This window comes from Rutilus rutilus (assembly GCF_951802725.1).
Source record: "Rutilus rutilus genome assembly, chromosome: 16".
Taxonomy (NCBI): domain Eukaryota; kingdom Metazoa; phylum Chordata; class Actinopteri; order Cypriniformes; family Leuciscidae; genus Rutilus; species Rutilus rutilus.
In genome coordinates this window covers 15,798,819-15,812,391 of record NC_140224.1, presented here as the reverse complement: position 1 = coordinate 15,812,391, position 13,573 = coordinate 15,798,819, and the positions used below count along the sequence as shown (strand labels likewise).

The window sequence follows — 13,573 nt, the reverse complement described above, 5'->3', positions numbered from 1 at the left end:
ACAATGTTTTGTTTTTAAGAAATCCGAGGACTCCACATTGCCCTTATTTAGACTAAGTTTGTATCATTTGGAAAATCACCACACAATTTCAGAGACGCGATGTGCCTTTGTGGTCCGTGGCGCAGCGCATCCAGACATGGTATGGAAATGGTTGCCACCTCGTGGCTCGGAGTTGATACAACATCCTATTCACAGCGAATTGAGCGAATATTTAATTTTACTCGTCTTAATTCAAATCATGATCTTAACGGTAGCTATGATCTATCACACGTATAAGATGTATAAGATCATTTTTACTTGTAACTCCCAAACTATCCTTAATCAGTGTGGAAACACACAGGGTGAAACCCCTTTACTGAGAATATACTATCGGTTATCTACTCAAAATATATGTAGAAGTTTAAATCCGGTGTTTAAAATCTGTCTGGTGGCCGTATGAATAGACTTTGGGGAGAGCTGATGATACTATAGCAGGAAGCATGTCGTTTGACCTCCTTGATTTTGGAGGCTTTTTTGTTAAAGACCCTACAAGTTAGTTCTCCCAAAAGAATTTCTCCCATCTAGCGGTGAAATTGTATTTTGCAATTTTAACGAATAGTGCTCTCTAGCGCTTCGCTTTTCAAATGCGTATTTCAACTACGGTAACCATTATATGCCAAGAAGCTATGACAACATGTCTTCCAATAGCACTTCATCGAGTTTAACTATACATGATCTACTGTTATGCTGCCTGAAAAATATTTTACACAACCAAGCAATGAAAAAAGCTTGTCATTTTGATAGTGGTGTCAACAATAATCGATTCGGCGATGCATCGCAATGCGGGGCATGCACGATTCAGCATCGATGCGGCAAAGTGCCATAATCGATTATGTCACTGTTTTAGGGGTGTAACGGTACGCGTAGCGTATTCGTACTAAACCGTTCGGTAGGCTACAAGGCACGCATTTTCAAATCGAACTGTTATTTCAAATGTAAGCGCGTCGCGAGCGCGCTCATAATGTAGACGCTGGCGCGACCACAACATCAAATGGCAAACGCAATGTAAGCGGAACGAAACTGAGCTACTCGTGACGGACTGTTTATCAGTTTGGACCAACGCAGCGCGAGCCGATCTTATACTACACAACGCTAAGAGATCCAGTAAAGAAAGCATTTGAACTCGCCACTAAAGTAATAAACATCGCTGCGAGATCTAGTGAGAAACATTCACATTTCTCCGTTATTAACGGATCAAACAGCGCTGACGTGGAAACCAGGAAGAAACATTGTGACATGAATGAACTATCCAGTGTCCACAGATCTGCAACATTCACCATGGATTTACTGTAGTAACACTAACTGCAACTTTGGAAGTTTGGCAGGAATAGTAGGCTATAATGCTTTCAAGTAACGTTATGTCGGATTTATTTCGACATTATGAATAACATTGCTGCCCTCAAATGTTAATCTGAACTAAAATAAACATTTGTTTATAAGCACAAAATATTACATTTAATTTTTTCCAAGGAGCTGTTTTGTTTTATATGCTCCTAAGAAGAGTCAATTATAGCTCCATCATTGCTCAAAGAAAAAAAATGTCATACTTTGTGATGCTAGTTCTAATAAAAAAAGAATAAAAGAAAAAAAAAAAATCAAGGAAATTTCTCTGGCATTTCTTTCTTTTTGCTGTATCGAAAACGTACCGAACCGTGACACAAGTGTATCGTATTGAACCGAACCATGAATTTTGTGAACCGTTACACCCTACACTGTTTATTTTCTGGCCTTGAGTTGAAATTTAATTTCAAATGGTTCTCAAGCAGAGAGAAGAGAAACATTTCTCATTCAAAGCACTGAAAGCAGTGATTTATGCTTTCTTTTTCAGGTTTGAAAATGCCATATCCAATACCCTGTACCATTCTATTTTATTTTATTTAATGACATTTATGTCAAAGATACAGGAGAGTGATAATACACACATAGCAGCCAATAAAATCTGTTGTTCAATATCTGACTGCTTGTATTGCCTCATGACTGATGAAAATTTTGCCTTGTTGTGTGCAGTAGAATTTTGATGCATCGCAATGCATCGTAGAATCGAATTGAATCGAATCGTTACCTGGTGAATCGTAATCGAATCGAATCGTGAGGGCAGTGCCAATGCACACCCCTACATTTTGACTTACCTGTCGAGAAGAAAGCAGGCAACTTCCCTTTCAAAGTCTTTCTCCTTCATTAGCTCTTTCCACCTGGGAAAAGCTATCCCGATATTTATTTACATCCCAATATTTTCAAATTTTCAAATTTTCCGGGGTAGTGACAAGCGCCTTTCACTGATCCTTGCACTTTAGCTGGTTTCAGGCAGCCGGCTCTGAACGAACACACGTTGATGAAACGTGTTGAGGTAGGCTAGTGCTTTTTGTCCCTCTCTGCCATTATAGTTTTTCAAGATGGCGGAACGACATGGAAGCTTCCATGGACTTACCCGCCCCATGTAAATAAAGATAAGAAATGTTTCGCTTACAAGGATAAGTCAGATCATTGGCAGAGGTCATTTTACACCCATGAGGACATATTTATGAATAAAGACAATGATTTTAGCTAATAAAATACCATTTTTTCAACCGAGTGAATCAGCACATGAGAGGCCTTCAGAAGTCATAACTTCAGGGGTAGGTCAGTTGGCGAAAACACTGCGTGTGTAAAAATCAAATACTGTATTACACTTTTCAAAGATACAATAAAAAGACCTGTTGTGTTCTGACACAAGGCCATTAACTGGTTCTTTTTGCTTTATAAATGTATTTTGCTTATTTCTACAAATATCAACCTGATAAATATGGACTGAATACACGATTAAACAAGATAATCATGCTACCCAATACGTCTGACACAACATTTTTAAGAATTAAATTTTTTTAGTTTCAGGCATAGTGCAACCATGCATTGTTCGAGAAATCTAATATCGGTGTAATCTTTGTCAGGTCTCACTCACAAGGCACAACTTTGTGTTGGCTGATCCAGACATAACTTTACTAAAAGAAAATATTATGGAAGTCATTGTACTGTAATTGTAAACCATATTTTATTTATTAATATTATGTCTTCATGTTGATTTAAAGTTTTTTTGTTTGTTTGTTATTAATTAACACTTTAACATCCAGCACAAAAGTAAAGAGATGTATGAGCTAAGGATGTTCTCTGACCCCAAATAAACAGATAATGGAATGTTCTCAATACAGTAAGATATTCTCCTGCTTAGTATGTGTGTAAGTAGTTGTGCTTAAATCTATTTTTACACACCATAGTGATGCAAAGTTCCACACCCTATGGACTAACTTTAAAACATAATCTTATTCTTTATCTTTAAGATTCAAAAGACCAAATCACTAAACCATAAAAACGATGATGGTTTTATTACTCCACTAGATTTAGTCATCTTGTTCAGACGACACTGTTTCACATTTTGTATGTTGGACTGTATGTGTTTTAGGTGAAGACGTTTCTTTGAGAGCCGTCAACATTCAGTGTTTATAGAAATAAATGACCATTAAGAATTTAAGTGATAGTCTTTCTGTTTGAGAACTACATTAATACTTTGTTTAGGGCAACTTTCCCTCTATCTACGAATCACACAAAGTATGAGTAACAAAGTTACACTTAGACTATTGCACCGAGAGATGCATATTCATCAAAACTTGAAGCTGTTAAACAAAGTTCCACACTTTGGTGAAACCTGCAGATAAAATTGCACCAAAAGTCAATTCTAATTCTAATTCTTCATCATCATGAGCCATTTAAAACAAATACAGAAAAGCCACTATAGTGATCAGTTTTTGAATGTCTGTAATTGACATTTTGTTTCTTTTGGTTTTTGTACAGTTTGCAAAACGTATATAGTCTCAGAGTGTGGCCAAACATGTTCATATAGGAATGTATGAAAAACATGAAAAACAAAATATACTCATACATAAATATATATAACATACACAAATAATTTCTTAACTAAGCAACTGTTTCTTAAATGATCAGATGTTAACATCACCATATATTGTTTTTCCTACCATGATTGTAGTAACTATTGTCCCACCATTCTTCTGGTCAATTGTTAAGTTAACCTGATTAGGGTTCTGAATGAATGGCTGTCCGAATGATGTAGAATTATTAGTAGTAGTATTATTAGGCTGTTGATTTGTCATGTTTCCAGAATGTGTTTGAACGCTCAGCGTTTGAACGTCACCATCTGTTAAAAAAATGAACAATTAAAACCATGTAAACATTATAGTAAAGCTTATTGAAGATTGAGAAACATATTGACTACTAACAAAGTAAATTATAAATCTTTTCCTACGTTTGATCATCTTTTTTCTGATTTTTTTCACTATGGACTTGATCCTTTTTAATGCTGTTTTCTCTCCATATTTATTCTGTAGTTCCTCTACTGTGTCTTCCAACCTTCCTATTGTTCTTCTCCAGCTGTGTTAACCAAAGACAAACAGTTAGAAGAATAAAATGTATGTACAATAGCAAAAATAAAATTGGTCATTAGTTGTTAGGATAGTTGTCATACACCTGCAGACACATTCATACACAGGAGCCGCTGAGAGCGAGTTCCAGCTGATAACGGTCATAAAGTGCGAGATAAGGTGCAAGTAGCTAAACTAAACATTTCATATTTGACATAAATGTTTTGAGAAATGTTAAACTAATCAACTTTTTTCTAATTTCACCATTTTTAACTTAAAATAGGCCTATATAATAGGCTACATGTGATTTAATGTGAGAGGAGATGAAACAAATAACAGCCTTTTTCATCATATTAGGCATAAGATTAATAATGAATGTGTACATATTGTGAATTAATTTAATAAACATATTTACCTAACATCCATAGCCTTCAGTAAATTAAGGCTAGACAAAGTTGGCTTAAAAAAGGCTTAAAAGTGTGGGGCTCAAAAATAAGTGTCATTTTTTATCAAAAAATATGTTGATAATGATTAGTTATGCCAAATGATAGTTTGGCACGCAGGGATTGTGTGTCCATAGGCTAGTGAGAGAGAGCGTCTGGTGCTCAGAAATACATTCTACAATGATATATGTGTCTTCATTAAATGTCTATTTTTTATTCTTTAATCCACACAAAAAATTGGTTTTTATACCTGCTCAAGTACTTCTTGATGAGTTTCTTCTGTATTAAACAGCGAATCTTCTCAGTCAGATCGTCGCAAGATCTCAGGAATCCTCTCACACTGCTCGTGTTCACGCGCTCCATCGCTGTACTTCCGTCATATGCATATGCCTTTAATCCTATACAGCTGTTTATTAATAATATTAACTTTAATTTATATAGCGTCTTTCACAGAACCCAAGGACGCTTAACAAACAACAAGAGAAGGGGGATAAAGAAGAGAGAGGTGTGAAGTCAGGGGAGCTAAAGCCCATAGGCCTCAGTGAAGAGGTGTGTTTTAAGCGATGACGACACCCCTATTCAGCCCCTCCAGCGGGGCGGGGTGAGCTCTGTCAGTTGTCCTGATAAATATTTCAGGACATCCCACGCTCTAAGCTCTACTCTAGCTCTACTAGCCGCGGACTGCTGTGCTACTGCATCATCTCATTGATCAAAAGTTGAAGGACTGTCAAAGCCCGCTTCAACATTTGCCTGAATCTGATGCAAACTACGCTTCTTTGACTCAAGCTTCTGACCCAAAACCACAAACTTCCGCACACAAACCCTGGACGACTGTGCCGCAAGGACTCACTCAGGAGATTCCAGGAACATTCCAGGAACGAAAAGCATCTTTCATCATCGAATAAGGGACTCTTCGAAAAGCATCTTTCATCATCGAATAGTATTCGAAAAGCTGAAAAAATGGCGACGCAAAACCTGATGGAGAGCGACTCCCCGTGGAGTTCTGGCGATGCGGGGCACAAGTATCATCCGGCGTGTGAGTGCGCCACGGGCAAAGAGTGTCGTTTAAGAGATACTCTAGACTCTATGTTTAAAGATCATTTTAGAGGCCAAATGGTTGGCTTGATGCACAGGATCATCGATGCTGCGTGTGGTATGAACAACGATTGTGCGCAGGATACCAAACGTGTGACAAATCTCAAAAATGAAATGGATGTAGTAAGAGGCTTGATAAAGTCATGGACTGATGTAACACCCATGTTTTTTAACGGCAAAGAGCCAAACGGCGTAATCCTCAGAAAGGTTCTGGATGTGTTGAGTGCATGTAGTGACGAATTTGGAATTGACGAAATACTCGCTATTTGTACATTTGTAACGGATCTCTGTGTGTCACTGGTGTCAAAAAATGCAAAAACTGACATTGGTGAAATAGTTGAAAGTCTGGTCAACTACATCCTAGAGCAAGACATGATAGCCTGCAGAGATTTTCTATTCTGGTTAGACCATCTGTAAATGTCGTTATTGTTTTACTTTATGTAATGCCGATCTATCATTTTCTTCACTACTTCAATGTATACTCGAAAGTATAATGTTGAAATAAAAATTTCTGAATGAAAAAAATGTCTGAGCTCATAAAAATAGTATTATAATAGTATAAATAATTAAATATATCAGAGATCCTTGTAAAGAGTTACCATATTGTAACCCTGAATTAAACACTGTATTCAGTTGTTTGCCCGCTGTGTACAGAACAGAAGAAAGAACATTTTGTGGTGTTGAACAAAATTCGATTTTGTTCTTAGCATCGGTTCCTGCATCATAGAGGGTATTTAATAAGTTTAATAAGATTATGTGTTCTGTCATGGACGACTAGACACTAGTCATGGGATGTCCAGCAGAGAGAAGGGCTTGAGTGGACACGCCCTGTGGTCACATTTTTACCCGCCACCGCAAACCTCCTGTCCGCAAACCGCAAACCTTCGCAACGTAGCCATCCTACAGCTTTCCGCCCCTGCGACACCCGTAACATCGACCACCACGGCATCCGTTTCAGGCCAAATGGAGGAGCAGGTGGGTTACTTAAACCTGGATATGTCTCACCAGGATATGTCTCACCAGCGACCTCCGACTTGTCACAATCCTGGCATGCGTCGGGAACAGGAACGCCTTGACACCTTTCAGAATTGGACTCTTGCTACAGTAACTACAGCCGAGCTTGCCAAAAGTGGTTTCTACTACCTTGGCCAGGGCGACAGAGTGGCTTGCTTCAGTTGTGGAGGCCAGCTTAGCAACTGGGAACCGGGAGATTGTGCAGTATCAGAGCACCAGAGACATTACCCCCACTGCCGCTTCGTTCGAGGTGACCGTGCAGATAATGTACCTTTATCTGGTGGCGGCCTTTCCAATGGATCTAACTCGGCAATGCAACAGTGTGAAGAAAGGTTGCTCACATTTGTCAACTGGCCCTCAAGAATAGCTGTTCGACCAGACCAATTGGCTAAGGCTGGTTTTTACTATGTTGGTCGTAATGATGACGTGAAGTGCTTTTGTTGTGATGGTGGACTCAGATGTTGGGAGTCTGGAGATGATCCATGGAGAGAACATGCTAAGTGGTTTCCAAGATGTGAATACCTGTTGCAAGAAAAGGGCCAAGAGTTTGTTCATCAGATTCAAGCAAGATTTCCAAGACTATTTGAACAGCTATTGACTAATGGAGACAGCAACTCGAGAGAATTTGTGAGAGAACAAGAGAACAATCCTGTGGTGAAGCAAACCGTTCAAAGCAAAATCCTCGCAAGTGGAGAAAATGATGAAACCGTTCAAGAGTTGGTGTCTGATTTACTAAGTGCAGAAGATGAGAAGAGAGAGGAGGAGCGAGAAAGTAAGTTTCTTACTTTTCTTAAGAAACATCATCTTGCCATGTCACAGCACCTAAAAAGTGTGCAGAGCTTAATGGACCATCTTCTAGAGGAGAACGTCATCTCACAGAAAGAGTATGGCATTATTCATAACTGCACTACAGTCAAGCAGCAGACAGGGCAGCTCATTGAGTTAGTCCTGTCGAAAGGAAATGCACCAGCAGAGGTCTTCCGCAACTGGATCAAGAAGAATGATGTCTGCCTGCTGAGAGAACTGATGGCCCAGACAAATGAAGCTGCATCACCGAGTCAAGATCTTTCAGACTTGCCTATGGAGGAACAGTTAAGAAGACTTCAAGAGGAGCGCACATGCAAAGTTTGCATGGATAAGGAAGTGAACATTGTCTTCATCCCCTGTGGTCACCTAGTTGTGTGCAAAGAATGCGCACCTTCTCTGAGCAAGTGCCCCATATGTAGAGGCTTGGTCAAAGGCGCTGTCCGTACTTTCCTATCATAAAGTTTTCCTATCATTTGGATTTGCAAATTTACATTTAACTTGATGAATAAAAACAATGATACAACAAGTCATGCCGCCAGAGAGAAGTTTATTATTTTCACTCAATCCAGTTACAAAAGCTGATTAAACATTACACGTTTAAAACATATGCATGGGTGAATTGTTCACCATAAGTTCTGTAACAAACATTTAGAAAGTAGTTAGGATGTATTTCATTTTGCGCATGCTTTAAGTTAATTTGACCAACTATTAAGATGTTAAAGTCCATAGACCTTTAGCGTATTGAGTTAAAATTAAAATCAATATCGCATCATTACCGAATTCAGGGGTGTTTAATAACTTCAATAGTTATCAAGCACCAGCTGATTTAAGTTTTTCTTCAAACAAAAGTAATTTTCTGATAAATCATCGTACACCTACAGTACATGTGTTTTGTTGTATGCACAGATTTTGAGGGTCGCTTATAGAAAGATGCGTCCTTGTTTCGCGATATTTTTAAAAACATAGAACCAGAGAACAGAGAACCTTGTGCGGGATTCTATATCCGCATAAAGGTTAAAATATACATTTTAGCGCCATTTAAAAACTAGGACGGTATAATAATATAATGTAAATGTCTCACATGAAGATGATGGTTTAAACCATCATTTTATCACATCAAACCAATTCATGCGAATACTGTCATATATGAACAAAGAGAAGACATAGAGTTCACTAACATTACAACTAACTGTAGAAAACAGATATCCGGGGGAAAGTGTAAAGAAAACGGCATACAAAACATTACAATCACACCCCGGCAATACGATAAGTGTTACGCTAGTGATGTTAGAAGTGAAACCTTGGTAAACAATTTCATGCAAACATGAAATGCAAACAAAATCTTTTAAACAAAGTCTTGTTTCAGAGTCGGTATGCTCCGGTGAAAACTTTGTGACTTGTGTGAAGTTTGATGAGGCCGAGAACACTAGCGCTGTTAAACATGCGGTTCAATATAAACAAGAATCCGACTCTAATGCGACTGTGCTTGTTTCACATAACTGTTGATTGTTAGATATAATAGTTAGATGATTTATCTAACCATTGCAATTGACGATATGTTAAAACATTTGGCATTATGCTGAATAAAAAGAAGAACAACTATTAAGACATAAAACACAACGTCTGTTTTCTGGATCGAGCCTAAAAGACAGATGTCTAAAACTCAAAGTATTGGTGTGGACAGAATAAAAAATGAATCAACCCTCCTTTCATGTAAAAATACCACATATCAACTGTGATTCATTAGCTTAACTGTTGTTTTGTCACACAAACAAAATAACTGTGTAATAATAAGAAAATAAGTGTAATAGACGAGTTTGAAGTGTAATAGTTTTATAGGTAACAGAAAAAACAGCAATACTCATCTTTCACGTCGATGTTTCGTAGACATAGCAGAAAGATGTTCTAAAATAAATATGATTTGTTTAGTCTTAAACACTCTCATACTAGAAGGACCGTCATTTAATTATCTTTATGCAATATTTGTTCATGTTTTTCATACATTCCTATATGAACATGTTTGGCCACACTCTGAGACTATATACGTTTTGCAAACTGTACAAAAACCAAAAGAAACAAAATGTCAATTACAGACATTCAAAAACTGATCACTATAGTGGCTTTTCTGTATTTGTTTTAAATGGCTCATGATGATGAAGAATTAGAATTAGAATTTACTTTTGGTGCAATTTTATCTGCAGGTTTCACCAAAGTGTGGAACTTTGTTTAACAGCTTCAAGTTTTGATGAATATGCATCTCTCGGTGCAATAGTCTAAGTGTAACTTTGTTACTCATACTTTGTGTGATTCGTAGATAGAGGGAAAGTTGCCCTAAACAAAGTATCAATGTAGTTCTCAAACAGAAAGACTATCACTTAAATTCTTAATGGTCATTTATTTCTATAAACACTGAATGTTGACGGCTCTCAAAGAAACGTCTTCACCTAAAACACATACAGTCCAACATTCAAAATGTGAACCAGTGTCGTCTGCTATCTGAACAAGATGACTAAATCTAGTGGAGTAATAAAACCATCATTTGGAAACTTTTGTGTATCACAAATTCTTAGTGATTTGGTTTTTTGAATCTTGAAGATAAAGAATAAGATTATGTTTGAAAGTTAGTCCATAGGATGTGGAACTTTGCATCACTATGGTGTGTAAAAATAGATTTAAGCACAAATATTTACACACATACTAAGTAGGAGAATATCTTACTGTATTGTGAACATTCCATTCCATTCCATTTATTTGGGGTCAGAGAACATCCTTAGCTCATACATCTCTTTACTTTTGTGCTGGATGTCAAAGTGTTAGTTAAAAAGATAAAGGTATTAGTTAATAACAAACAAACAAAAAACTTTAAATCAACATGAAGCCATAACAGTTTAAAAATTACTTCCATAATATTTCCTTTTAGTAAAGCTATGTCTGGATCAGCCAACACAAAGTTGTGCATTGTGAGTGAGACCTCGCAAAGATTACACCGATATTAGATTTCTCGAACATTGCATGGTTGCACTATGCCTGAAACTATGCCGAAAACGGTCAAAAAATCATCTGGTATCATGGTTTAGTTGAATTTCAAAACACTGTTTTTTCTTAAAAATTATCTTGTTTAATCGTGTATTCAGTCCATATTTATCAGGTTGATATTTGTAGAAATAAGAAAAATACATTTATAAAGCAAAAAGAACCAGTTAATGGCCTTGTGTCAGAACACAACAGGTATGAAGATATGTTTGGTTACTTTTAATTCTAACTTTAAAGCTAGATTATCCTTTGAAAAGTGTAATACAGTATTTGATTTTTACACATGCAGTGTTTTCGCCAACTGACCTACCCCTGAAGTTATGACTTCTGAAGGCCTCTCATGTGCAGATTCGCTCGGTTGAAAAAATGGTATTTTATTAGCTAAAATCATTGTCTTTATTCATAAATATATCCTTATTGGTGTAAAATGACCTCTGCCAATGATCTGACTTATCCTTGTAAGCGAAACATTTCTTATCTTTATTTACATGGGGCGGGTAAGTCCATGGAAGCTTCCATGTCGTTCCGCCATCTTGAAAAACTATAATGGCAGAGAGGGACAAAAAGCACTAGCCTACCTCAACACGTTTCATCAACGCGTGTTCGTTCAGAACCGGCTGCCTGAGACCAGCTAAAGTGGACAAGGAGATCAGTGAGAGGCGCTTGTCACTACCCCGGAAAATTTGAAAGGCTGCAGTGCACGGGACAATATAATGCAGGATCATACTTATGCAGAGCCACAGGAAAAGGAATCCTCGTGGCCAAAAAGCAAAAATTGTATTTATCGGGATGCAAATATACATCGGGATAGCTTTTCCCAGGTGGAAAGAGCTAATGAAGGAGAAAGACTTTGAAAGGGAAGTTGCCTGCTTTCTTCTCGACAGGTAAGTCAAAATGACGGTCTAAATGACAAGCTTTTTTCATTGCTTGGTTGTGTAAATCATTATATAGGCAGCATAACAGTAGAACATCATGTATAGTTAAACTCGATGATGTGCTATTGGAAGACATGTTGTCATAGCTTCTTGGCACATAACGGCTACCGCAGTTGCAACATGTATTTGAAAAGCGCTAGAGAGCACTATTCGTTAAAATGCAAAATACAATTTCACCGCTAGATGGGAGCAATTCTTTTGGGAGAACTAACTTGTAGGGTCTTTAACAAAAAAGTCTCCAAAATCAAGGAGGTCAAAGGGCATGCTTCCTGCTATAGTATCATCAGCTCTCCCCAAAGTCTATTCATACGGCCACCAGACAGATTTTAAACACCGGATTTAAACTTCAACATATATTTTGAGTAGATAACCGATAGTATATTCTCAGTAAAGGGTTTCACCCTGTGTGTTTCCACACTGATTAAGGATAGTTTGGGAGTTACAAGTAAAAATGATCTTATACGTGTAAAAGATCATAGCTACCAGAAAGATCATGATTTGAATTAAGACGAGTAAAATTAAATATTCGCCAACTTGACTTATGCCGCGTCATGGACCACAGAGGCACATCGCGTCTCTGAAATTGTGTGGTGATTTTCCAAATGATACAAACTTAGTGTAAATACGAGCAATGTAGAGTCCTCGGATTTCTTAAAAACAACACAACGTCAAAACATTGTGACAAACTTTGACAACATGTTGTATGGACAAAAGATCTAAGCATACTTTTTTGCTTTATTTATTTATTTCATTTTTGAAAAATGTACAAATGTAGTTTTCTGTGATGGTCGTGTTTAGGTGTACATGATCGAATATGCAGTTACGGTACAAAAATCATTATGGCTATGGAAAGCCCCCACCATAAAAATTGAAACCCCAGCATGGACAAAAAATGCTGATTGAATCTTTTCATATAAATGAGATTTAAGACGACTAAGTACAGTTTTTCAACCATCTAAAGTTTTTGAACAGACATTGTTTAATAACAATTATACTTTAGGGTCACCGTTAAACAAAATCATTACAGTAATCTTCTAAAAGATAAATAGAAGATATGAATGTGTTCAAACTTTAAAGATTTCATTTAAACAGTCTTTTAATTTTAAAAGATCATATTTAAACTTTTACGATTATGCTTTGAAATAAATTTAGTACGAACAAAACTTTGGCTCTGGAAAGGCGTTAGCAGACTAACATTACATACGCTGTGACACGATGCACATAGAGATTAGTTCATTTTTTTTGAACCGTGTGTGTGCGCGCGTGCAATATAGCTTAGAAATGATATTAAATTATGTATTTATTTTATAGTTTTCTGTGATGGTCGTGTTTAGGTGTACATGATCGAATATGCGGTTACGGTACAAAAATCATCATGGCTATGGAAAGCCATCAAAATTGAAACTCCACACGGGCAAAAAATTATGATTGAATCTTTTCATATAAATGAGATTTAAGACGACTAAGTACAGTTTTTGAACAGACATTGTTTAATTACCGTTACACAAAATCATTACAGTAATCTTCTAAAAGGTAAATAGAAGATGCGTATGTATTCAAACTTTAAAGATTTTATTTAAACAGTCTTTTGTTTTTAAAAGATATCATTTAAACTTTTAAGATTATACTTATTATAAATAAACTCAGCACCTGATATCCTGATCGCTGAATTTGTGTGACTCTCTGACACACCCACACACACACACACACACCCTTTGGCTGGTGCTTTTTGAAAGCTCCGCAGGTCAAACGCTGGTGTAAAGAGAGGCCAGAGGGCCCTGATTTCTAAACATGTAAG

At 37.0% G+C, this 13,573-nt stretch overlaps 1 protein-coding gene across 1 annotated transcript; it reads left to right on the top strand.

The window, feature by feature from the left end:
- Positions 1-6,778: 6,778 nt before the first annotated feature.
- On the top strand, positions 6,779-8,266 carry LOC311306259 (putative inhibitor of apoptosis; the record flags this gene model as incomplete). The annotated part of the gene is made up of 1 exon (XM_084434581.1): positions 6,779-8,266. The coding sequence occupies one exon, from the start codon at positions 6,779-6,781 to the stop codon at positions 8,264-8,266; it is 1,488 nt and encodes a 495-aa protein (XP_084290707.1).
- Between the last annotated feature and the right edge of the window lie 5,307 nt (positions 8,267-13,573).